At 37.0% G+C, this 27502-nt stretch overlaps 1 protein-coding gene and 1 long non-coding RNA gene across 30 annotated transcripts in view; one reads left to right on the forward strand and one right to left on the reverse strand.

Annotated features, from left to right (window-relative positions):
• The window catches only part of LOC147375711 (uncharacterized), a 157871-nt gene extending 145477 nt beyond the window's left edge, over nt 1-12394 (forward strand). For both annotated transcript variants that reach the window (XR_015160381.1, XR_015160382.1), the window contains exon 4: nt 12229-12394. This is a non-coding gene — a long non-coding RNA (uncharacterized LOC147375711). The remainder of the gene's footprint in view (nt 1-12228) is intronic.
• COL24A1 (collagen type XXIV alpha 1 chain) overlaps nt 1-27502 on the reverse strand; it is a 401096-nt gene that overhangs the window by 99062 nt on the left and 274532 nt on the right. For 27 of the 28 annotated variants that reach the window (XR_015160374.1, XM_086390890.1, XM_086390884.1 and 24 more), the window contains 6 exons: nt 23057-23110; nt 17840-17893; nt 13785-13838; nt 13077-13130; nt 11728-11781; nt 11479-11586 (listed from right to left, as the gene is read on the reverse strand). Coding sequence is in view for 27 of the 28 variants with exons in the window: in XM_086390890.1 (XP_086247016.1) it covers nt 11479-11586; nt 11728-11781; nt 13077-13130; nt 13785-13838; nt 17840-17893; nt 23057-23110 (378 nt within the window). In the remaining variant the exon portion in view is untranslated. Of the gene's footprint in view, nt 1-577; nt 680-11478; nt 11587-11727; nt 11782-13076; nt 13131-13784; nt 13839-17839; nt 17894-23056; nt 23111-27502 lie in introns of those variants that run through there. The other variant, XM_086390900.1, reaches the window with a different exon arrangement.

The following is a 27502-nucleotide window of genomic DNA, read 5'->3' on the forward strand; positions in this document are numbered from 1 at the left end:
TGGCTCTGTCACCTAACAGCTGTATGACTATAGGTGGATTATTTCACCTCTAAAGGCCTCAGTTTCCTGTTATATAGCAGGGGTGTTATTAATACTTCTTCAAAGAGTTACTAAGACTGAATGAGAAAGGACTAGACTTATACTTGAAGAGCTCAAGAAATGTCAGTTCTCATTAATTTCTGTTGCCTTTTCAAAGGGTATTATGTAATAATTAAATATGTATAAAAGATGATTAATAAAAGGTATAATAAACACCCAAGTGTCTACCACCCACTTTAAGAAATAGAAGCTATTCACACACACATTCAAAAATACACACAAGACTGAAGTCCCATATATGCACTTATATTTGCAAACATATCACCTTCTCTCCTCACTCAGGTGCAACCATTGTCCTCAATTTATCATTCCCATGCATTTATTTACACTTTTACTCCATTTGTATATATTCCCAAGCATTATATGCTTATTTTGCGTCTTTTGAAACTTTCAATAAGCAGTATCATATTTTACACATTCTTTTGAAATTTTTTTAGAACAAGATTTTGTTTTTGAAATTATTTAGTGTCTCTACTTACATTTTGTAGTGGTGGTGGTTGTGGTTTAGTCACTAAGTTGTGTCCGACTCTTGTGACCCCATGGACTGTAGCCTGCCAGGCTCCTCTGTCCATAGGATTTCCTAGACAAGAATGCTGGAGTGGGGTGCCATTTCCTTCTCCAGGGGATCTTCCCAACCCAGGGATCAAACCTGGGTTTCCCACATTCCCACATTCCTACTGAGCTACAACATTAAATAGTAGGATTCCATTTTGTAATCAAACCACAATTTATTTAGCCATTTCCCTAGTGATGAACTTCTGGTAGTTTTCTTTGTGTTTTTTTTTTTTTTTTTTATGCTACAAACAGTCCTTCAGTAAACACTCTTGTACCTACCTCTATATACCTACGTCAAGAGTTTTTTGGGTGAGGGTGTATACTCTGGAATTGGATTGCTGGCTTGCAGGATACATGTACCTTTCAGTACATAAGATTTTGCCAACTTATTCTCCAGAGTTTTAGCCTATTTACATTCCCAAAAGCAACCTTTAAGAGTTCCAATTACTCCAAATCTTACATGTTTGGTACTATCAGACTTAAAATTTGTCCATCTCAAGGGAGCAAAATGATATATTATTATGGATTTCAATTCACATATTCCTGATTATAAAGGAAGAATGAATATCTCTTTATACAGTAATTCAGCATCTATATGGGAATCACTAGTTCCCATCTTTTGTCCAGTATTCTAGATCCAAGGCCTCCTCATCCTTGCCACCACTGCAAACACAGAGTCAGTATTAGGAAGTAAGAAAAGAGGGAGGTGGAAGACTGATACATTTGAGAGACTAAGCATCATAAGAGTCTGAGCTTTACCCAAAGAGACTACTAAATTATAGGAATAGATTGAGCTTTTAACTGAATTGGATATAAAAGTTTCCTTTCTTTCTCTTTCAATTCCCCAACCACTCCCCACTAATCTAAGTTAGGGCTTGTGAGGAAAACCAGATTAACCAGAAATAAATGTTATATTTGCACATGTCAAAGTACCAATCTGTAACCCTATTACACACGTAATTGTAATGAGCAACAACTCAGTTGCTCACCTGAAACTCAGATTTATTCTTTATTATGCTTTCCTTCTTTCTCAACAGCCAAACCATGAGCAAATCCAGTCAACTATATCTCCAAGACGTCTTGAATCTGGCTAGTATTTTCTATCTCTATTGCTCCCCTGCGTTCCAAGTCACTCTATCGTTTTTTCGCCTACATGACTGCCACAGCCTTCTAAGTGATTTGACCCACGTTTACCCTTAGGTTCCATTTCTTCAGAGTGACCCAAATGATCATGAACAATTTTAATCAAACATCTCTCCTTATGTAAAACCTTCCAAATGGCTTCCCATTGCAATCAGAATAATCTTCAAACCTCTTATCATGGTCTATAGTCCCCTATGTGATCTGCCACCTCCTATTTCTCTGACATCCTGTTTTCCAGTTATTTACTACTTGGACCCTTCCTTTTTTAAAATAGGGCATTTAATAAATACCCTTTCTACCTTGGGACATTTGCATTAGATGTTTCCTCTGCCTAGAATACTCCTTTTCAGATAGTCACATGATTGGCTTCTTTTTATCTTTAGGCATATAGCTCAATGTAACTTCAGGTGGTCCTTCTGTGGCCATCCCAATTAAAGTAGCCCCTTTATCAGGGCATTCAAAATCCCATTACCATGTTTTATTTTCCTCATAGGGCTTATAACTATCAGAAATTATTCTTCTTGTTCACACTGTCCTTCTACACTGCATGTTCCATGACAGCAGAGATCTTGTCTGTTTTGTTCATTGTTGTAACAGTGTCCAGAACTGTGTCTCATATATAATTGATGCTTAATAAACATTTAATAAATGAATGATAGAATGCATGCCCAAAGAAGAAAATATTTAGCCTTAATCAGCTGGTCTACTAGATATCTATTTGTAAATAGATAACACCTTAAAAAAATTTACTATCTGCTGGAATTAAAACCAAAGTTCATGAATAAAAGGCAAAGGATAGTGACATTTTTATACATTTTAGCTTCTAGGAAATAGAACAAATGGACCTGTTAGAAATCTTCTGCACAATAAACTGTAAAACATATTCAAAGAGCTCATTATGTGTGAGAAAAGACATTGCCTGTGTTCTATATTGTATTTTCTTCTGTCATTATAATCAGAAAGATCTCTCCTGGTTCTTTCATTCACTTTTTTTCTATTTAGAGATAGCTTGTTTTTCTTTTTGGGGAGTGGCTGGTTTATTTTTGTGTTTCTTCTGAAATGCATCAGTGATAATTTTCTCCAAATGTTGGCTTTTAAAAGTTTACATGACCCACTGCAACCTATTTCTGTATTTAGAGACTTGCATGGCAGAGTAGAAAAAGGCAATCATTTCTCAATGTGCATGTTTTAATAGATTTCTTCAATGATTACACAAATAAGAATCCCTTTAAACACATGTCATGTTGACAGAGAATAGTTGCCTCGATGTTCAGCCTACTTACACCACAGAGGACAGATTTGGGATTCCCTACTGATCTAACTTTGTGAGAGTAGCTGTAGTCTCAGAAGTAACACATCACATCCGTTTTTAAAAATGATGTTTTTTTGAGATATAATTCACATACCATATTATGAATCTATTTAAAGGAGTAACCCCCAATCATTCTGGCACCAGGGACTGGTTTAATGGAGGACAGTTTCTCCATGGATGGGGGAGATAAGTATGGTTTCAGGATGATTCAAGTGCATTACATTTATTATGTCATCTCTGATCTGACAGGAGGCAGAGCTTGCATGGTAATGAGAATGGTTGTAAATATAGACAAAGTTCTGCTTGCTCACCTGCTGTGTGGCCTGGTTCCTAATAGGTCCTGGACCAGTAGGGGTCCATAGCCTGGGGGATGGGGACCCCTGATTTGGAGTGTATGATTCAATGGTTTTTATAGTGTTGTGCAACCATCACCATAATTTTAGAATCAATTTCCATCACCCCGTAAAGAATCCTGTACCCAATGGCAGTCACTTCCAGTTTCCTCCCAAGTCCCAGCCTTAGGCAACCCTAATTCGCTGACTCTAGAGATTTGCCTATTTGGGATATTTCCTGTATTATGTGGTCTCTTATGACTGACTGCTAGGCATAATGCTTTCAAAGTTCATCAAGGTTGTAGCATGAATCAATATTTTTTTTTGCATGGATCAGTATATTTTTTATTGCCAAATAATATTCCATTGTATGAACATACTACATTAATTAATAAGCATTTATTAATTGATGACCATTTTGTGTTATTTCTTTTTGCCTATCATAAATAATGCTGCTATGAGCATTGATGTAAAAATTTTTGTTTGAATCCTGTTTTCAATTCTTTTGGGTATATGCCAAGAACTGATGGGTCATATGGTAACTCTGTTTTTAACATTTTGAGAAACTGCCAAATTGATTTACAAAGTAGCTGCACCATTTTACATCCAACCAATGATGTATAAGAGTTCCAATTTCTTTACATTCTCATCAACACTTATTATTTTCTGTTTTTTTTTTTTTTTTTTTCCCTCTAGTGGATGTAAAGTGGTATTTTATTGTGGCTTTATTGCATTTTCCTAATAGTTAATGATGTTGAGTATCTTTCATGTGCTTATTTGCCAACTATATATATCTTCTTTGGAGAAATATCTGTTTAAAGACTTTTCACTTTTCAATTGAATTATCTTTTTATTATTGAGTTGTAAGAGTTCTTCATGTATTTTTGGATACTAGTCCCTTATCACATATAATTTGCAAATATTTTATCCCATTCTATGGTGTCTTTTCACTTTCTTGATGGTGTTCTTTGAAGTTCTAAAACTTTTCACTTTAATGCAGTCCAATATATCTGTTTTTCTTTGTTATTTGTAATTTTGGTGTTATCTAAGAAGGCTTTGCATAACCCAAGGTCAAGAAGATTTCCTTCTATGTTGTCCTCCAAGACATTTATAGTTTTAGCTCTTAAATTTAGATCTATGACACAGATTGAGTTAATTTTGTGTGTAGCATAAGGAAAGATCCAAATTAATTCTTTAGTGTGTGGGTATCCAGTAGTTTTAGCAACATTTGTTGACCAGATCATTCTTTCCCTCATTAAATTTTCTCAGTACATCACATGCTTTTGTAATTCAAATTTATCTTGTTTATTTTTTTCCCTGGAAATTAATTTATCCCTTGAGATAACCAATAACACTAGACATTGTTAAACAAAGTTTGGAAATTACAAAGAATGTTCCCATTAGAGACTATATTTTTCTTCTGCTTGAAACCTTTCAGTGGCTTCTTACTATACTTTAAATAAGGCCAAATTTTTTACTATGGTTTAAAAGGTCCTTCATGATTTGCTACCTACCTATTTCCTCAAGCTCATCTCAAACAACTTTCACTATTCACTCTGCTGTGACAAACTCCTTTTAGTTTTCCAGAAATACCTAGATCATTCTTACTTCCCCATCTTGGTCCTTGCTCTTCCATCGCTATTTGACCTACCTTGAAGGATTTCCCAAAGTTCTTTCATTCACTGGCTCCTCTTCACTCTCGAGGTCTCAGCTCAATCCTCCCCTATCTAGAGAAGCCTTTCCTCACTGCCTTAGTGTAAATAGCTTCTCTTCTCGTAACTAGTTGGCTTTCCCCTTCCCTTAACCAGCTGTCCTTTATCATCATCCTGTTTATCTTCATCACTACATTAACCACCACCTGCAGTGATCTTGCCTACTCAGTCTTCATGATACTGTCAAATCTGACATCAGGAACCTTTCTCATCTTGTTCTCCTTGGTATTCCCAAAGCTTAGCAGAGAGTTCTTGGCTCATCCAAGGATCTCATAAACCTCACTGAATTAGTGAATGGAAAAATTTTAGAGTCACAGTTTGTAAAGCTAACAAAAATTTAGAAACTACATAAAAATTCAGAAAATTAAAAAAATTTTTTTAATTTCTAAAAATTTAGAAAATTTCTACAGAGTCACAGTTTGTAAAGCTAACATAAATTTAGAAACATCCAAGCTAATTTTTTTTAAGGCTATGTAACCTTTTCTTCTCAAAAAAAGCCTGTATAGAAGCTAATATGTTAACCAGACATGGAAGAATCTTCTCTGATTCAAGCAGATAAAGAATAAACAAAGTCCTTCCAGTTCAGCATCCTCCTTGACGCAATCATCATAGGGGTTCTGCAGAGCGCCAACCCCTTTATTAAGTGTAATGTGTAAACTGAGAAACCAAAGAATGGCTCCCTCAACAATGTACAGCACTTTAGTAATAGACTATGGGTTTGAACAATTCTTGCAGAGTAGACAGTGCATGGTTCTTTCTACTGTGTGTTGCCTTACAACACAACAGTTCAGAACAGGCAAGTCTAAAACCAGAATTATATGAATCACTCAGAAGATAAGGATTTAGATAACCTTTTACTCCTTAATGCCACTGACTTCAGATTTCTAAAGTGATTACTTTTCAGGGTTTCCAAGGAAACTGTCTTAGAAATAAGACTCATGTATACCTCATTCTTTTCTATTTCTAACTAAATATTTCTAACTCTTCCTCTCATCTTTTTGACTTCACTTTTAAGACTCTACTGAAAAAGCTTCTTTGAAAAGTATGCATTATTTAATTTCAGATTCTCTTAAGATATTCACTCCTACCTAATATTATACCACCCTACACAGATGGGAAAATTAAACTTCAATAAATCCAATCAAGTTTTCTTGTAAAGGAATAAAACAAGACAATTTCATTTATACCTACTTAGCTTTAGAGTACATAGCTTCACATCTGTTTAGATCTTAAATACCAGGGTGATACACTTTTTAAGAAATGAATGATGGCAGATGTTTTTTTCACAGAAGCTTTCAAGCTCTTTTTCTCATGCAGAGTTATGCATTTAGACAACTGAATTGTCTGTTTTAGAGCAGATTTCAAGCATGAAATACAATATGTTCTCCTTTGTTCAAAGAGTTTACATCTTGGATTTGGGAATTTGTTACTGATGTTTCCCTTGCCTTATTTTTCTATCCAGATTTCATTTACCAATCTTTTAGAAAGTAAAAAGAACATCTCTTTACTTGGAAAAAAAATAATATTTTTCACTCTCTTATTTTTTAAAAGAATTTTTAAGGTAGCATCTTTGTGACATTGCCTAAGGAAGAATTATTTTGAAGTGCAAAAATAAATCGAACATCAGGCTGCCTGATTAAGCAATAGCTCCTTGGGTCATAAAATTCTTTTGAAAAAATATGCCATGGTATTTTTATTGAGCTTATGAGCTAAAAGGCATTTAAAATTCCAAGAAGAACAACAAAAAGAATAAAAAAGAAATGCACATGTGTTGTTACTAAAAAAGGCACCAAAGATGTGTACAAGGCAGGATTATTCCTGGGAAAAGTTATGAAGCAGATGAAGTCTGTGTTTATCATTTTTTCATGTCTTGTTTTGAGCCCCTTTTTCATCTCTGTTCTGCCCATCACCATTTGTCATGCTGCATCATCCCTCTGGGATTCCTGGCTGTGTTGTCCTACGGCATGAGTAGACCTTTTTGTTAGTTCTGTATCCTGCTGCCCTCCCCACCACCACTCCAAATAACTTTAGTATTTTCTTAGGGAACTAGGCCAGTTGTCTGAAAAAAAAAATCTATGCTAAAATATTAATAATTATTAATGACCTTCTTATGTAAAAACAAATTTGAGAAAACTTCTCAGGAAGATAACCACATTTACTCAGTACTTGTTATTTGGCTTCTCTGTGGGTCCAGTCCTGATGAATCCTCTAAAAAAATTAAAACTATCAAGAATCCTAGAAACCCAGGTCTCACGAAGTGTGGCTTGGAACCTGAGGGTGAGGCTGAAGCAGGTTCTTGAATCACAGAGACAGAATAGCCACATTAGAAGCTGAAGGAAAGGTTTCATTTGGGTTGCATTGTCTTTTCCCCAGGCCAACACAGCACTGCAGAGTGAACCCATTTGATCTATAGCTTCTCCTGTGGAGAAAAACAGAACCCAAAGTGGATATTCAGCCCATCTACTGTTGCAAGATGTTTCCAGAGTTGCCCAGTCAGGTCTGCATGAGGATCATTTGGGGAACTTGAGGGCCTGACAACTGGGGAAAAGATGAGATGGGCAAAGGGGCAAGACTTACAGTAACCAGCACTAAAGTATTACTGGACTTCATCTCTGCTTGTAGCAGCACCTGAACAGAGATCCCAGCCAGTGGTCTGCCTATCTGCAGAACTTAGCTGGTGGCACTGTCTGATCAGGGAGCTTGGCTGCAGTTCTGCATGATTTGGAAAGTGAAGTGAAAATCGTTCAGTCGTGTCCGACTCTTTGTGACCCCATGGACTGCAGCAAGCCAGGCCTCCCTGTCCGTCACCAACTCTGGGAGTTTACCCAAACTCATGTCCATTGAGTTGGTGATACCATCCAACCATCTCATCCTCTATCCTCCCCTTCTCTTCCTGCCCTCAATCTTTCCCAGCATCAGGGTCTTTTCTAATGAGTCAGCTCTTTGCATCAGGTGGCCAAAGTATTGGAGTTTCAGCTTCAACATCAGTCCTTCCAGTGAAAGCTCAGGACTGATTTCCTTTAGGATGGACTGGTTGGATCTCCTTGCAGTCCAAGGACTCTCCAAGAGTCTTCTCCAACACCACAGTCCAAAAGCATCAATTCTTCTGTGCTGAGCTTTCTTTATAGTCCAACTCTCACATCCATACATGACTACTGGAAAAACCACAGCCTTGACTAGACGGACCTTTGTTGGCAAAGTAATGGACTGTATAGTCCATGGAATTCTCCAGGCCAGAATAATGGAGTGGTGTGGGTCCCCAGTCAAATGTTCATACCTGCTCTTGAGCCTATGGCCCTGCCTGGGCAGGTGAGTAATTCTACAACACTGCTCAATAGCTAAGCATGGGCTCCCATCCTGCTTGACCAGAAAGCCTCGTCTGAGAACTTAGGCAGCTGTAGAGTCCATACTACAGCCTTGCTCAGGTAGGGAGCCAAGCCAGCAGAGCAGGGAATCTGAGCAGTGACCCTGGGAAGGCTTGGAGTCCAGTCTAAGTTAAATACTTCCCAGCTGTGGGGTCCAGCTAACAGCCCTATTCAGCAACAGTTTCACCTACAGCCTGTCCAACTATAAAAACAGCCTGTAACCTCACCCAGGCAATGTAACTCCATCCTACCTTGGAGTATTATCTGTGAGATGCAGCTGGATGCTCCACTTAATCAGAGAGCCTGGCAAGTGACCTCATCCAACAGAGAAGCATAGCCAGTGCCCTAACTGATTACAAAGCAACTCTGTTCAAACCTGAGGCACAGCCTGTAGCTCCATTCAACTGTGGAGCCATGTTTGCAGCTCTACCTGAATATGGGGTCCTACCAGGGCCACATCTGCCTAGAGAGTGTAACATGAGGCCTTGCCTAATTGCAGAATCCAACAAGTGCTACTGTCCTTCCAGGGAACATAGCCTGAGATCATACCCTACCAGAGGTAACTTCAGAAGCCAGCTAATGGCCCCATCTGACATGGAACCGAGCCAGCATACCTACCCAACCAGGGTGCCTATTTAGTGGCCCCACTGCTATGTGGAGACTAGCCAGGTGGCCAACCCAACTGCAGAGACCAGCCAGTGGCAACTCTCCTGTTGCCTCACAATATGGGTAGGGACCCCACTAAACTGGAGATCTCAGTAGCAAGCTGTGCCTGCCCACAAACACTATAAGCAGACCCATCCAGTTTCCTCAAGCAAAGAGACTGGTGAAGGTCCTTCTCTGCCAAAACAAACCTATAAAATCTGGAAGAGGAGATCACTTACTCAAATGTGCAAACAACAATGCAAGGATATTATGATCATAAAAAAAACAGGTAAATATAACAAAATCAAAAGAAACTTAAAATACTGCAATAATTGAAATGGAAGTCTGTGAACTGTCTAACAAAGAATTGAGAATAGTGTGTTAGTTGTGCCTGACTCTTTGTGACTCCATGGACTGTAACCCTCCAGGCTCCTCTGTCCATGGAATTCTCCAGGGAAGAATTGTTGTTATTCAGCTGCTAAGTTGTGTTCAACTCTTTGCAACCCCATGGACTGCAACACACCAGGCAAGAAAATTCCTCTTAGAAAAGTGCAGTGAACTTCAAGAATACATAGACAGATAACTAAATGAAATTAGGAAAACAATGTATGAGAAGTTCAACAAAGAAATAGAAATCATGAGAATAAACAAAACAAAAATCCTAGAGATAAATACCATGATTGAATTGAAGAATTCAACAGTTTCAACAGCAGACCTGACCAAGCAGAAGAATCAATGAACTCAAAGATAAGTGATTTTAATTATCCCAAAGAGCAAAAATAAAAAAGACTAGGATACTTATGGGAAAGCATCAAGTAGGACAATATTGTGCAAATACCAGGAGAATAAAAAAAGAAATGAGCAGAAAGAATATTTAAAGATATAATGGCTGACAACATCCCAAACTTGGGGAGAGAAATAGTTGTCCAGATTTTTGAGGCTCAAAGGATCCCAAATAGGTTGAATCCAAAAAGGGCTACTTTGAGACACATTATAGTCAACACTCAGTACCTGCAGGTTTCACAACTGCAGAGTCAAACAATGAAAATATTAATAATATCAATATTTTTATTAATATTATCAAAATATTAAATACAAATATTTTTAAAACATTCCAGAAAGTTGCAAAACTTGAATTTGCCATGCAATGACAATGGTTTACATAGCATCTATACTATATTTATAACATATTTACATAGTATTTATTTTACTAGTATATAAGTAATCTAGAGGTGATTTAAAGTATACAGGAGAATGTAGGTAGGTTATATGCAACTACTATGCCATTTTATGTAAGGGACTCAAGCATCTGAAGAGTTTGGTATCTGTGGCAGTCCTGGCACCAATCTCCCATGGAAACTGAGGGATGACTCTAATTATACCATCAAAGCAAAGAGAGAATTTTAAAAGTAGCAAGAGAAATGTGACTCATCACATATAACAGCTCAAATAAAACTATAAGTAGGTTTCTCAGTACATATTTTACAGACCTGGAGAAAATGAGATAACATCTTTATAATATGGGAAGAAAAACAAAGCCCTCTTAATGAAGAACACTATACCCAGAACTCGGAAAAGGCAGTGGCACCCCACTCCAGTACTCTTGCCTGGAAAATCCCATGGACGGAGGAGCCTGGTAGACTGCAGTCCATGGGGTCGCTAAGAGTCGGACGTGACTGAGTGACTTCACTTTCACTTTTCACTTTCATGCACTGGAGAAGGAAATGGCAACCCACTCCAGTGTTCTTGCCTGGAGAATCCCAGGGACAGGGGAGCCTAGTGGGCTGCCGTCTCTGGGGTCACACAGAGTTGGACACGACTAAAGTGACGCAGCAGCAGCATACCCAGAACTGTTCTTCAGGAATAAAGGAGTGATAAAGAGTTGCCCAAACAACCCAAAGCTGAAGAGTTCGTCACCACTAAACCTGCCTTACAGAAAAATGCTAAAGGGCATTCTGGAAGCTGAAATAAAACAATGTACCATTGTAATCATTTAGTAATATTTATGTATATATATCAAATCAACATGTCATGTACTATAAACTTATATATGTCAATTATATCTCAAAGTGAGAGAAAAAATTAAGAAGTTCAATAGCCTGTGTGACATATGGGAAAAGGATCTTTTTTCCTTGGATGTTAGGAAGGCTGATAATCAGTGCCTGGTTTGTCCCTCACTCAAGCCATAATTCTACACTTTCAAACACCAAATGGACAGGGGGTCAAGAATGTGTGTGTATGATTCACACGTGTGTGTGTGTGTGTGTGTGTGTAGAAGGCTGAGTTCACTGAGTATTGAACCCCGCGGTACTCACCGGAGGGCCCATCAGACCTGGTCCACCCAAAGGCCCTGTGGTCCCTGGTAAGCCTGTCTCTCCTTTTTCTCCATCCTCTCCAGGAAGTCCCCTTCCTCCTGGGTTCCCCTATAACCCAGAAAAAAATTTTAAGAAAAATTATACCATGCAATAAGGAGATTTTTGCTGGCACATAGAAAATTAAGTATAATATTTTAAAGATTTCTCAAAAACATCTACCTTAATTATAATGTTAAAAGCATAATTTACCTTCAATCCATCTTTACCCTGTAGACCTTCTTCTCCAGGAGCTCCTGGTTCACCCTATTTGGCAGCAGAAAATAATATCTATTATGTTGTTAAATCATTTATCCTAATTTTTATTTTTTGCTCCTCGTATCCATAGAAGTAGCAGTTTTATGTACGTTTATTCCTACTTCTACTTTATTTATAAGGACTACCTGACAATATAATAAACATGATTTAATTTGCCCAGAATAACTCTGAAGATGATATAAAGAGTTATAGCACTGTAAATTCAAATAAGAGGGTCCTGGAATATTAACAACTTTAAGATAATTAAGGGTAATATATATTCATGTGGTAGCTTTGGAAACAGACACCTACATCTACATTTCTTAAAGACTGTAAATCCTGAATCTCATAAAATTATAGTAGCTTGCTTTTCTGAATTTACATGGATTAATACAACTTAATTCAGTTAAAATCAGTGTACCAGATTTTTAGGTCTGTGTTTTCTCTCTTACACAGGAGAAGCAACATTCAGAGCAAGCCCTGGTACATTTGGAAGCTGTCTTCCCGGCTTAGAACTTGCAGAAGTAAATGTAGAGCTACACTTTATGAAGTGATTAAAGAAGTACTAGTTCTCCTGTGACCTGAACCATTTAAAAATAAATTAGTCAGTGTCTTCACAGCTGCCCATTGCTCCCACTGCTGATACTTTCATTACCCTCACCTCATACTGTCTGTGCCCCTGAAAAAAAGAGGAAAAATGAACAAGAAAGGAACTGGATGCAAAAAACATCTCCCAACTTTACTTCTCAGTAAAAAAGAAAAAAAAGAAAGTCTCTTAAAATTATCTTGGTCCCTGTTATCTTGGGAAAAAACTTACCACAGCTTAAATGAACCACTGTCTGTATTAGAATGTAAGCTATCTCATTATAATTATCTAATTATTTCTTTGAAACGTATTAACTTTGCATGCCTTTAGTTTTTTGTTTTTCTAAACACAAATTATGTTTCAATGCCTTATCTGTTCTTGCTAGGTCAAGAAATAGCATGAGAGCTGATCATTAGTATTTGTGAATTTCTTCTTCATGCTAACATCAGTGACATGCACAGTGACCCCACGCATTTGGCAAGGACTCTGCTGAGTACACCTGATTCTGCGAAAAGAATGTGTGAGATTAGGGCTCTCAATGCTATTAAATAATAATGTGAAGAGTTGAGCATGCAGCTTTTCAAATTATGAAATAAAGACAAACATTTTCTATAATACAAGAGAAGTTTTCTATACAATCGTTTAAGTCTTTACACTGAGTTTTCAATGCTAAGATAGGTGGGCCAGTGCATCAAAATGGTTTCTAGTAGGCACTTACCCGTAACCCTGGCTCCCCAGCAGCTCCAACACTGCCCACAGGTCCAACATCTCCCTGAAGAAACAAAGGAGAAGATTAAACTCTTTTCTACTAAAACTGCATGTCTGCATGTCTAATAATTATGGAGGGCATATTATGAAGATAGGGGTTCCAAAACAGTGTTTGTTCCTTTTCTTCAGATTATTTATAATAATTTTGCTTTTTCATTTGTGCTTGTGCGTGCTCAGTCACTTCGGTCATGTCTGACTCTCCGTGACCCCATGGACTGCAGCCCGCCAGGCTCCTGTGTCCATGGGATTCTCCAGGCAAGGATATTGGAGTGGGTTGCCATTTCCTTCTCCATTTCATTTGTATTCCTTCCCATATATACATGTGTGTGTGTGTGTGTGTGTGTGTGTGTGTGTGTGTATATGTATATATGTAAATACTCTTGCCTGGAAAATCCCATGGACAGAGCAGCCTGATAGGCTGCAGTCCATGGGGTCGTGAAGAGTCAGACACAACTGAAGCGACTTAGCAGCAGCAGCAGCAGCAGCATACATATATATAGATAAGTAAATAATATTTTTGACTCATTTGAGAACACTTTCTATTTTTATCTACTATTTACCTGCTTCCAAGATGGTGGGTGTTCACCACAATATGGCAAACATAGTGGTCAGTGGTGAAAGGTTTGAGACCCTCTCCTTGACTATTAAGGGCTGTTACCTTTGTGCCTGGCTCGCCTTGCAGACCAGATTCCCCTTCAGTACCTGGTGGTCCCTAGAAGAGAATGATTTGGCACACTGTACACATTCCTTCACCAATATTACTACCTCATCTAGTCCCCAGTTTCACCCAATCTGTCAGCACCCCTTGGCTTTTTTATTCTTAGGCTAAATCCAATGGTTGATCTTCTGATCTCAGTGGTACCTCCTTTCTTACGCCAATCTTGGAGTAGCATTTTGAATTGCCTTCTCTATTTCCATTCCTAGTTGAGTATCAGTGGAAAAATTATACTCTGTGCAAAGTGGCATCATTACATATTGAGAGGTATAGTGACTAAGAGATTGGATTCCCTAAGTGTGAATGTGGGCTCTGCCACTACTACTACTTACTGCTCTTGAACAAGTTGCTTAACCATTTCATGTCTCAATTTCCTCATTTGCAGAATGAGAATAACCGCATTACCTCACTGAGTATTGTGAGAATTTACTAATATGATAAAATACATAGATACTGCTAGGCAAATAGAAATTTCTCTGAAATTGCTACCTATTATTAACCACATCATTATTAATCTGATGCAAATTCAAAGTCTCCCACTTCAGCTTGACTTTTAGTAAGGTATACTTGCTTTTACATGTCTTTAACCATTTTCCTCAAACACTATTCTTTTTTTTTGCCCACACCATGGCATGTGCCATCTTTGTTTCTGACCACGGATCAAATCCACACTCCCTGCATTGGAAGTATGAAGTCTTAACCACTGGACTGCCAGGAAAATTCCCTCAATCACTATTCTGGCATATTTTCCTCAATGGATCTACTCAATCCCTACTTTGTATCACAACAGAATCGACTCCTACTCTGTTAAAAACAACAACAAGATTTCAAGTTATGAGCTATGACTTCTCTCTGCTTTCTTTAGGTTCAGAGGATGTAGGTTATCAGCACTGGCTTTTGAATCAGGTTTGGATTCAAAACCAATGTCTGCTTCTTGCTAACCATTTACCTTGGGCAAAGTAGCAGATTATGATGAACATTCTTCTTATCTCAGGAAAGAATATTGCCATCCATTCTGTTGCACCTAGAAATCTGGAAATAATTTTTGACTTTCTTTTCCCTTTGCTTTTCATAGCCCACAAATATGCAGTTTCTCCAGAATTTAAACAACAAACATTTCTCAAATTCATTTCCTTCTCACATAGTTCAGGCCTCTATCATTTCTTACCTAGTTCAATGCAACAGCCTTTTAGAAGGTATACATGTCTGCATTCTTGACTTCTTAAATATATCCTCCTTGAGGCTGCTAAAATGATCTTACAAAGACACACAAGACTTTATCACTGCCCAGTGCCCTTACAGTGACTCACTATAGCCCATAACGTATGAACGTTTAGGGACCTCCCTGGTGGTCCAGTGGCTAGGACTCTGCACTCTCAATGAAGGTGCTTAGGTTCAATCTCTGGTCAGAAAACTAGATCCCTCATGCTGCAACTAAGAGCCTCCGTGCCAGAACTAAAGATCCCACATGCTGCAACGAAGATCTGGCACAGCCAAATAAATATTTAGGAAAAAAAAAAAGATAAATATTCAAGCTTCTTCATGGGTATGTAAGACTTTTTTATTTGACCCAATCATTTCTCTATAATTTCATCTATCCTTACTCCTTATTTTGACTTTAAGAATCTCTACTGCCTCATGTTTGCATGTTCCTCCTCATACTATGCTGTGTACCCTTATTCTCTCTTTTCATACGGTTAACTCATACTCGGGCTTCTCTGGTGGCTCAGTAGTAAAGAATCCGCCTGCCAAAACTGGAGATGGGGGTTCAGGAATTGAAGAAGATCCCCTGGAGAAGGACATGGTAACCCACTTCAGTATTCTTGCCTGGAAATTCTCAGGGACAGAGGAGCCTGGCAGGCTACAGTCAGTGGGGTTGCAAAAGAGTCAAACATGACTTAGTAACTAAACAACAAACTCATACTCATTCCTTAAAACTCAGTACCCTGCCTTTATCTGAACACAGACAAGTCTTTTTCCCCTTATCCAGTTATGGCTATGTACCCACTACTGTACTCTTATAAAGTCCTGTGAATGTCTCCATCATTGGGTCTAACAGATTGAAGTATAATCATCTTTTACATGATTATCTTCTGGAATAGATTATAAACTGCTGATGGAGTCAGGGATCGTATCTCAGCCACACTTGGATTTTCAGTGAATACACAGTGCATAGCAAAAAGGCATTGCATAATCACGGGATTAGAGGAGGAGAACAGTTTTATTGGAATGTGGCTGAACAGGTCTGCAGAGGTTAGACAATGCAGAACACTGTTTCACATGTTAAGTAATTGGCATTTTATTGAAGACTGAGAGCTGATAAAAAATTTCAAGGACAAGGAAGATATGACAAAGATACACTGGCAACAAATAGCTAAGGAATAATAGCAGCTGAAGGAGACATGGAATAAGGAGCACTGGCAATAGGAACACAAAGAAAACGAAAGAGTTGAGACACTGGTGGGAGCTTATTAAAGGGAAAGCACAGCAGATTGGACAGGATGAAGGAGGAAGAGGAGTCTGGGAAAGCTCTCAGTTTGAGGTTACTGGACATAAGTGGCATCTTTCAGTGAGATAAGAATAAAAAGAATAACAGTGCGAAAGTGATGGGTTTGCTCTAGATATTTTGAATTTGAGAACTTTGTAGGCTATCTAGGTGCATATATAGAAGACAACAGGAAATCAATAATTAAAGCCAAAGGGAGAGGCCTCAGTTAGAGCTATTAGATAGCTTTTCTAATGCCTTTTCCTTCTCCAGGGATCTTCTTCAATTCCTGAACCCCCATCTCCAGTTTTGGCAGGCGGATTCTTTACTACTGAGCCACCAGAGAAGCCTGAGTATGAGTTAACCATATGAAAAGAGAGAATAAGGGAACACAGCATAGTATGAGGAGGAACATGCAAACATGAGGCAGTAGAGATTCTTAAAGTCAAAATAAGGAGTAAGGATAGATGAAATTATAGAGAAATGATTGGGTCAAATAAAAAAGTCTTACATACTCGTGAAGAAGCTTGAACATTTATCTTTTTTTCCCCTAAATATTTATTTGGCTGTGCCAGATCTTCGTTGCAGCATGTGGGATCTTTAGTTCTGGCACGCAGGCTCTTAGTTGCAGCATGAGGGATCTAGTTTTCTGACCAGAGATTGAACCTAAGCACCCTGCATTGAGAGTGCAGAGAATGTTCATCATAATCATAATCATCATCATGGGGTTGATGGGGCTGATTATGATCTGCACATCATAATCAAAATCATCATAATGTTCATCATAATCTGCTTCTTTGCCCAAGGTAAATGGTTAACAAGTAGCAGACATTGGTTTTGAATCCAAACCTGATTCAAAAGCCAGTGCTGATAACCTATACTATGCTACATCCTCTGAAACTAAAGAAAGCAGAGGAAAGTCATAGCTCATAACTTGAAGTGTTGTTGTTGTTAACAGAGTAGGAGTCGATTCTGTTGTGATACAAAGTAGGGATTGAGTAGATCCATTGAGGAAAATATGCCAGAATAGTGATTGAGGGAATTTTCCTGGCAGTCCAGTGGTTAAGACTTCATACTTCCAATGCAGGGGGTATGGATTTGATCCCTGGTCAGAAACGAAGATGGCACATGCCATGGTGTGGCTAAAAGGAGCCATAAGGAGCTTATTATTCTAAAATATATCTTGAATGAGTCACTTTTCAATATTCTGCTATAATGGAGTGAAGGGCTATCAACATTAACTCTAAATCAGTAAAGAGAAAGTTATATTTACTTTTTGTTCTGTTATTTAAATGAACAGTTAAGAGAAAGTTACATGTATAAAATTAGGCTCATACAACAGTTATCCCTGCTTTTAATAGAACTTGAGATTTTATTTTCTGAATATTAAATAAAGTACTATAAAATTATTCTTCAAAATATATAGCTAAGATATCAACTTTACCCTTGAAAAGTCTTACAAAAAATACTGAGAACTGATGAACCAACAAGAAACAACCCCAAGAAAAATTACCTCAGCACCCATTTCTCCAGGAGGTCCAGCATCACCTTGTGGTCCTCGTGGTCCCTATATTAAAACAAAATTTAAGATGTGAGAAACAAAGTTCACTCTATATTTCAATTAATACGTGCATATAATTATAATATATCATATCTAACAACACATAATACATTTATCAATGTATTACTTTACTCTGTATAGTGAAGTGAATTCGTTCAATCGTGTCCGACTCTTTGCGACCCCATGGACTGTAGCCTACTACGCTCCTCCGTCCATGGGATTTTCCAGGCAAGAGTACTGGAGTGGGTTGCCATTGCCTTCTCCAGAGGATCATACTAAGCTTTTGGTCTTTCTGAAAAATAGTACAAAGAAGGTGATTTTTAGATTCAGAAAATTATAAGATAGTTAAAATTCTATGAGCTTATATTCCATCACAGTTTTGTACACACTTCACTTTAAAAAAATGTATTAATAGGAAAAAAGTCGTGACATGGTTGGTTATCTTAAAATGTTTTTTTAAGTTGTTGCATTAATGTTCATTTAAAGTATTCAAAAAGTATGGAAACTACAAAAAGAAACAGATTAAGTAAATCATCTGTAATTCTGTCTACAGAGATGACCCAGGGATCAAACCCAGGTCTCCCGTACTGTAGATAGATGCTTTACTGTCTGAGCCACCAGGGAAGTCCCTTACTCTGTATAAACAAAATTAAATCTTTAGTTGATTCATCTTTTTTTGTTAATAATATTAAGCTTTGTTTGGATTCAAAGGAAAAGGAAAGAAAGGATGTGCCTTTCATTTTCTCATTCCCTAAATCACTCATTCATTCAATAAACATTTAATATAGTGCCCAGGGCTTTCAGAATTATCTTATTTAATGAGTATAACAATCATGTGCATGTGTGTCATTAGTGGTGTCAACTCTTTGCGACCCATGATCCATAGCCCACCAGGCTCCTCTGCCCATGGGATTTTCCAGACAAGAATACTGAGTGGGTTGCCATTTCTTCCTCCAGGGGATCTTCCCGACCCAGGGATTGAACCCGTGTCTCTTGCACTGAGCAGGTGGATTCTTTACCAACTGCACCACCTGGGAACCTCCCATGACAATCATAGGTCTACTTAATATTCCTGAAAAATATATGGCAAACAAAGTAGCATTTTTAAGAAGCAAATATATGGTCTCCAATGAAATGAAAATATGCTTGAGTTTGCTAGATGATATATTTTATCACAGTAGTGAGTCCAGTTGAACAATTCTTCTATTTCATATGAATGACTGTAACAATGTTTACATGGGATAATCACTAGGGCGCAATAAAATGCATGTGGGACATTTATGGAGATCTTTTCCCCTGTAATACTTAATAGTATAAGTAAATAAACACTAAATAATTAGTGTGTGAAGCCATTTAACTATCCAAAATTACTTTAGATAGATTAACACTTGTTCAGTAAGTATTATTCACTCAGTCGTGTCTGACTCTTTGCAGCCCCATGGACTGTAGCCGGCCAGGCTCCTCTGTCCATGGGATTACCCAGGGAAGAATAGAGGAGAGGGGTGCAATTTCCTTCTCCAGAACACTTATTTGACAACTGCAATTTAATGCTATGTTTCCAGCCACCCAAAGAAGGTGTTTGCAGTTTTTGGTCTTTCTGAAAGATAGTACAAAGAAGGTGATTTTTAGATTCAGAAAACTATAAGATAGCTAAAATTCTATGAGCTTATATTCCATCACAATTTTGTACACACTTCACTTTAAAAAAATGTATTAATAGGAAAAAAGTTGCAACATGGTTGGTTATCTTAAAATGTTTTTCTAAGTTGTATTAATCTTCATTTAAAATATTCAAAAAGTATGGAAACTATAAAAAGAAACAGATTAAGTAAATCATCTGTAATTCTGTCTACAGATATGACACTGTAAATATACTTGCATATTTCCTTCTAGTTCTTTTGTGGGAGCATATTTATAAATAACTATCTGTTTAATATTTAAGAGTCTATTATAAATGCAAATATTTCATATTATAAATATTTCACAACAAAAGTGTTCAATAGCTATATAATATTATATTCCATTTAACATTCTGCAGTACTATGATTTAATAATTTTCTTAATGCTAGACAGTTATATTGTTTTTAATTCTTCTTTACAATAAAAGTTTGCTTTATAGGCTTTATTATATACAAGTTAGACTGTAAGTGAATGTTAAGTCTGTTACATCAGAAAATATTGCCAAATAGTTGAGATAAATATTTGAATTAGAATGAAAAGGTTGGTATGTAGGTATCACAAATTTTCTTACTCAACAGCACAGCCATTAAAGGTTTTAAGAAGTCACTAATATTTTTCAATTATGGTTTATTACATGTTATGCATAGTATTTCAAAATTTATAGATTCTCCTCAGAATGTTGTTTTACCCTAGTAGAAACACACTGAGAGAAACATGATAGCATTATTTGCTCATAACCTCAAGTCAACTTTCAGAAAGGCTGCAAAAATTAACGTTCCACAATGTATAAAATTATAATCTATTTCATTAAATTCATACCAGCATAGAATATTATTTTATCAATAAGTTACTTTTTAAGTTTTTCATTATTGATGGAGCACCTAGTATCTTAAAATTTTATATGTTTGACTACCAGTGAAGTTGAATATTTTGTCATTTGTTTATCAGATTTTTGTAATATTCTACATGTTGCCTGATCATGCTCTTTGCCCATGTATTTTGGGAGTCATTTAAAAAATTTTGTAGAGTTCTTTATATGTTGTGGACATTAACTCTTTCCTGTCCTGTTTTACTGATAACATTTGCCCAGTTTGTGACTTGTCATTTTATTTTAAAAATATAATGTTAAAGACAACTTCGCCCCCTAAATATGTTCACTATGGAACACTTGAATATACATAAAAGTAAAAATTACCCCAAACCACCATTTAACCCTTTTAACATTTAGTGTATCTCCTAAAATCTGTTTTTTCATAATTGTATTTATTTATTTTTGGTTGCACTGGGCCTTTGCTGCCACATGTGGGCTTCCTCTAGTTGCAGCGAGTGAGGGCTACTCTCATTGTGGCATGTTGGCTTCTCGCTGTGGTGACTTCTCTTGTTACGAAGCGCGGGCTCTAGGACACGAGTTTCAGCAGCTGTGGTTCAGTTTCAATGAGAGATAACCTACTGATACTTCAAGCCACAACCTTAGAAACCATACTTCAGATATTTCACATACTTTACATCTTTCTCCTGTTGATTTTATCTCATTTGGAATATTTTATACCTACTTTTTTCTCTGCTAATCAAAAAAGTTCTACTGTATCTTATCTGGACTGTTGTAACAGAAAGGCTTTCTTGGTCCATTCCTATTTGGTTTGGGTGAGCTTTATGAAACAATAAGACAATCATAAAATTAGCCCTATCCCTTCAATGATATCCCATTGTTTTTAGGCTAAAAATACATATCTTGGGAATGGGGCTTATAGAGTTGCATGTGTTTTGTCCCCTGCCTCCCTTTCCATCCTCATCTTGTACTTACTTCCCACTCGATTCCCTGTGTCACAGTCACACTGGCCTTCTTTTAGATCTTCAGATTAATATATAAGGCTTTCTCCCAGGTCATGACTTCTCTCTGGAATGACTTTTCCCCATATTTGCTTAAGTAACCCACTCTTCATCCTTCAGTTCACAGCACAAATTCTCCTCTTCCGGAAGTTTCCCTAACCCTAGATTAAGATGGTTTATTTTGTTATACATTCCCTTAGATTTTACTAGGTAGCTCAAATATGTGAAACAAAGCCCATCACACCCATTACAAATTGCTTTATATTTTATTTACCAGAGCCACTGACCCTGGGACCTGAATGTCAATTTTTAAGCTTTTTCAGCCATTTAGTCATTTACAGTTACAACAGTAAATCTTTTTTTGTATAAAACTTGATATTATCTCTATTGTTGCCATAGCTCCGTTGATAATGCTTATTGTGACTTAAATGCATTCTTTATTAAGATTAGTTTTAATGTTGTTTCACTTCAGCTAATATTACCAGCTAAATGATTACATCATTGGGTATATGGTTATACCACTTCTGGTTAGTGCTGTTTAACAAATATTCACTAGATAGATAAATATGCCAGATATTGTACTAGGAAAGAGGATGGCAAAGATGAAAAAAAATGGTCTCTGACTTCAAGGAGCTATAGTCTCTTTAGAAGAAAGAGATATTTAGATATTTGCATGATTTTTGATCAAATAAATATTAGAATTGGGAAGGCAGGTTAAGAGATACAAACCAGAGAAAACTGAGAAGAATTTAGTTTGATAAAATCAATATCACATTTAAGATTCTATTTTCGGAAAAATTACACACATAGCCAAATCTTTACTTATTGTTTGAAGAGCTTATCCCACAGGTTAAATATATAAAGCAGGAAATGAACACAGATGGGTAAGAATAGTTCTTTGACTATTAGAATTTTCCCCTTCATACTAGCTAAATGAACTGTGCAAAAACCACTTATAAACTTTTGTGTCATGTGATGGATAAGATCAACCACACAGTAGTTTCAAAAACTATTTGTATTGTAAATCTTAGGAGCATGTTACTGCACATTACAGCTGATACCATTAGCCAGAAGAATGACTTCATAGGCAATAAAGAATATATTGTGAGAAAGAAGGTGTGGCAAGGTATTTCATTTTCACAGTTCATTTTCCATGGAGAATCTATAACTGAGTCATATGTATGAAAATGTGATGTAAGTTTTTGAATTATTGACCTACTAGCATTTCTGTCAAGTTTCCACATTTTGGCCCATTACGTGTAGAGTCTGGCTTCTCTATATGGTCTTTTATTATAGAGTTGCCCTCATAAATGTGATTTTGTGTGTGTGTATGTGTTGGGGGAGTATAATAATTATTATATAAACAGAAAGCTGTTAAGAAAAAAATTCTGAGTCAATAAAACAGAATTATATTTGTTTAAAATAGAAATACATGAAGCTTTAATGGTTTCAGATAAACAGAACCAAATTTGACTTTATGAAACCAGGAAGGCACTATAAATTATCTTCACAGCAAAGTATTCATTCTTATAATTAACTGCTCATGATAAATGTTGATTTCAAAAACATACCAGCCACAGAACAACAGAGCAATAATAAGAGACAGGTAAAATACATTATGAGAAAAACACAATTAGAAATACATAAAAGTATACTTACTGGTTCTCCTGTAAGTCCCCTGTCTCCAGTACTCCCTGGGGGTCCTTGTAAACCCTGAATAAACAAAGGTAAAGCTTAGAGAAAAAGTGATGTTTGAAAATGTTTTAGTTTTCATACCTCAGCTTTCTTTTACGATCCTCCCATCTAATTTTTCTATCTTTATCTATTCTTTATTTTTTATTTTGTGGTAAAATACGCATCACATATAATCCACATTTTAGTAATTTTAAAGTGTGCAGTATGTGTAAATTTAGAGTGCTGTGGCAGTAAGTATATCCACATGGTTGTGTTCACCATCATTACCACCATCCACTTTCAGAATTGTTTATCTTCCCAAACTGAAACTCTGTACCCACTAAATAGCTCCCTATCCCCCACCCGCCTCCCCTGGCAACCACAATTCTACTTTCTGTCTCTATGAATTTGACTTAAAATAGTCAAAGTAGGTGGAGAAGGCAATGGCAACCCACTCCAGTACTCTTGCCTGGAAACTCCCATGAGCGGAGGAGCCTGGTGGGCTGCCATCTATGGGGTCGCACAGAGTCAGACACGACTGAAGCGACTTAGCAGCAGCAGCAGCAGTCAAAGTAGGTAATTAAAGGGTCTTATATACATGGAATCATACAATATTTCTTCTTTTGTGTCTGGCTTATTTCATGTAGCATAAAGATCCATCCATTTGTAGTATGTGTCAAGACTTCCTTCTTTTTAAGGTTGAATAATATTCGGCTGTATGTATATACCACATTTTGTTTATCCATTAATCATCAATAAACAATTCAGGTTTTCTACACTTTGGTTATTATGTCTAACACTCCTATAAACGTTAATATACGAGTATTTGTTTGTATCTGTACTTTACATTCTTTGGGGTACCTAGAAGTGAGTTATATGGGTTGATGGATTAATATATAATTCTATGTTCAACAATTTGAGGAGCTGGCTAAACTGCTTTCCACAGCAGCCCCACCATTTTACATTCCCACCAGCATGGCACAAGGATTCCTATTTCTCCACATCCTTGTCAGCACTGATTATTTTTTCTTCATATATAGGTGTAGGGGCGTGTGTGTGTGTGTGTGTGTGTATGTATGTGAGATAATAGTTACCCTTGGTGGGAAGTGGTATCTCAGTGTGGTCTTGATTTTCATTTCCCTAAAGATGAGTCATACTGAGAATCTTTTTATGTATTTATTGGCCATTTATAGATCTCCTTTAGAGGAATGGTTACACAAGTCCTTTTGCTCATTTTGCCATTGTTGTTTATTATTCTGTCAATGAGTCATAGGAGTTCTTTAGAACTGTGTGTATGCTCAGTCACTCAGTCACTCATATCCAACTCTTTGTGATCATGGACTGTAGACTGCCAGGCTCCTCTGTCTATGGGATTTTCCAGGCAAGAAATAAAGGAGTGTGACTTATGCTCTTATAGCCTGGGAAGGCACAAGGGTCTCAGAACCTAATGACCAGAAATGATCAAATCGGACCTCTCCAGTGTTCTTTATTTTATCCCATTTTTACACCATGCTATCCACGGTAACATAAAATAGAATCTTAGACATGGAGGTATATTCTAAAATGATATGTAAAGTGAAAATTGCTCTGTCATATCCTAATCTTTGCAACCCCATGAACTGTAGCCTGTCAGGCTCCTCTGTCCATGGAATTCTCCAGGCAAGAACACTGGAGTGGGTAGCCGTTTCCTTCTCCAGGGCATCCTTCCAACCCATGAATCTAACCCAGGTCTCCTATATTGCAGGATTCTTTATTGTCTGAGACACCAGGGCTATAAAACTCTAAATCTAATTCCAGGTCCTCTTTGATCCTTCCATTCAAAGTATAACTGAGCATGTACTGTGTACCAGATACTGATGATTACTAATGATATATAAAATACTGCCCTTATCTATTTGCAATTTGCTACTCCTACTCTTCTAAATTATTGCCTTTGGGAAGTTTGGCAATTATATAGCAGATCACAATTATCCTTTTATCTTAAATTTAAAATCTAAAAATTGATATGGAATTGGAAGATATTAAAAATTTCCAGGAACAAAAAATCTAAGTTATAATAATCAATGCTATGTTTAGTTACATATGATTGTCTGATTAGAGAAAGTAGTTGTTGTTGTTTGGCTGCTCAGTTGTGTATGACTCTTTTGTGACCCCGTGGACTGTAGTCTGCCAGGCTTCTCTGCCCATGGGATTTTCCAGGCAAGTCTACTGGAGAGAGTTGCCATTTCCTTCTCCAGGAGATCTTCCCAACCCAGGAACTGAACCTGCGTCCTGCATTGCAGGTGGATTCTTTACTGCTGAGCCACTGGTGAAGCGATTAGAGAAAGGCAGATTTGTAAAATCTTGTGGTCTCTCATCTGACTAAGACCATATTTCAGTCATGAAAATCAGATGTTACCCATATACTCCTAAATTAAGACCAGATCAATATAAGGGATCCCTCTATGCCTGATACACCATTTGAAACATAAAGCACTTAGAACCTTAAATAATACTTGCCCAATTTGCTTTGTAAAGTGTGACTGGACACAATATTAAGCTTGATATGTACTTTTAATACTGCTAATGCTGCATAAATGCTGTTTGGCAAAGCTCTGAAATGATCTAAATGGACCCTAATTATTTTTATTGGAGATGAAAAAGAAAAGAACAAGCTGGCACAAAGTAAAAATTCCTTTTAAGGCTTTTCAGATTCCCTTTAAGGCTATAAGGCTACTGAAATACCTTGTCTGTAGTACAACTCCTTGCTCCATGATGCATATCAGCAATGATGCCAGTGGTGCCAGGAAGATAATGACTATAGTGGTTGCTATTTATTGAGGGCCTGTGCTAGGAACATAATGAGCATGATTTTTTTTATAACTATAAATGTATCTCATTTTACTGATAGGAAAACTGCAGTTCAGAAGGGTCAAATAATTTGTACTAAGTCAATACAGCGATAAGTGGAAGAACCAGAATCTGATTTTGAATATGTCTGATTCCAATGTCAAGGTTTTTCACTATAAAAACTGCTTTTTACTTATTTCCATGAGAAATGAAACATTCAGTGCCCTTCTATTTTAAATAATCATGTGTAGGTTTGTATTGGTACATCAGACTCTAAGTTGATCAGACAAGGTTAAAAGCACTTAACAGAGATTTCAGCAGCCATCTACTCACAAAAGAGAGAAAACTTGGAGTTAGGTCACCAAGTTAAATGCCTGCCAAATTAAAAAACAAACAATACTTTTCAAAGAAATATAACAGACTTTAGAGTTTCCACAATGAATAAGTCAAAATATTCAAGATATAGTTTAAAATTACTTGACAGGGAAAATCTCCCATATTTATAAGAAAAGGCAATTAATGGAAACCAGATTCAAGATAATACAGATTTTAGTAGGATCACACAACATTTTTAAAGTAGTTAATACTGCAGCCATGAAATTAAAAGATGCTTACTCCTTGGAAGGAAAGTTATGACCAACCTAGATAGCATATTCAAAAGCAGAGACATTACTTTGCCAACAAAGGTCCGTCTAGTCAAGGCTATGGTTTTTCCTGTGGTCATGTATGGATGTGAGAGTTGGACTGTGAAGAAGGCTGAGTGCCGAAGAATTGATGCTTTTGAACTGTGGTGTTGGAGAAGACTCTTGAGAGTCCCTTGGACTGCAAGGAGATCCAACCAGTCCATTCTGCAGGAGATCAGCCCTGGGATTTCTTTGGAAGGACTGATGCTAAAGCTGAAACTCCAGTACTTTGGCTACCTCATGCAAAGAGTTGACTCATTGGAAAAGACTCTGATGCTGGGAGGGATTGGAGGCAGGAGGAGAAGGGGACGACAGAGGATGAGATGGCTGGATGGCATCACTGACTCGACAGACGTGAGTCTGAGTGAACTCCGGGAGTTGGTGATGGACAGGGAGGCCTGGCGTGCTGTGATTCATGGGGTCGCAAAAAGTTGGACATGACTGAGCAACTGAACTGAACTGAATATAAAAATGCTCACTCATGTAAATAAAAATGTACTTATGATAAACAGGAAATCTCAGAATAAAAAGAGTGTCTATAAAAAGAAATAATAACAATTATAGAACTGAAAATTAAATATCCAAATAAAAGTTTAAAATAAAATATCAAGAATAAAATTAAAAGGGCTTCCTTAACAAGTTAGGGAAGATAGATCTAGGCTATCCAGTTTAAAAAAAAAAAAAAACAGGAAGAACAAAGACTGAATTAGGAATGATAGGGCCACAGGGATCTAAGGTAATCAGAATGAATAACATATATTTAACTAGACTACAAGAAGGAAAGAAGAGAGAAAATGGGGTAGAAAAAATTTTTGAAAAAAAAAAGTTTTAATTTCCAAATTTCGTGAAAGCTAATTTACACGTGAAAAAAAATCAGCAAACCTCAAGCTGGATAAATGTGAAGAAAACTCATCTAGGC

The sequence above is a fragment of the Bos grunniens genome, chromosome 3 (genome assembly GCF_055505025.1).
Source record: "Bos grunniens cultivar Pamir isolate PY7600 chromosome 3, Bosgru_T2T1.0, whole genome shotgun sequence".
In the NCBI taxonomy this organism is placed as follows: Eukaryota; Metazoa; Chordata; class Mammalia; order Artiodactyla; family Bovidae; genus Bos; species Bos grunniens.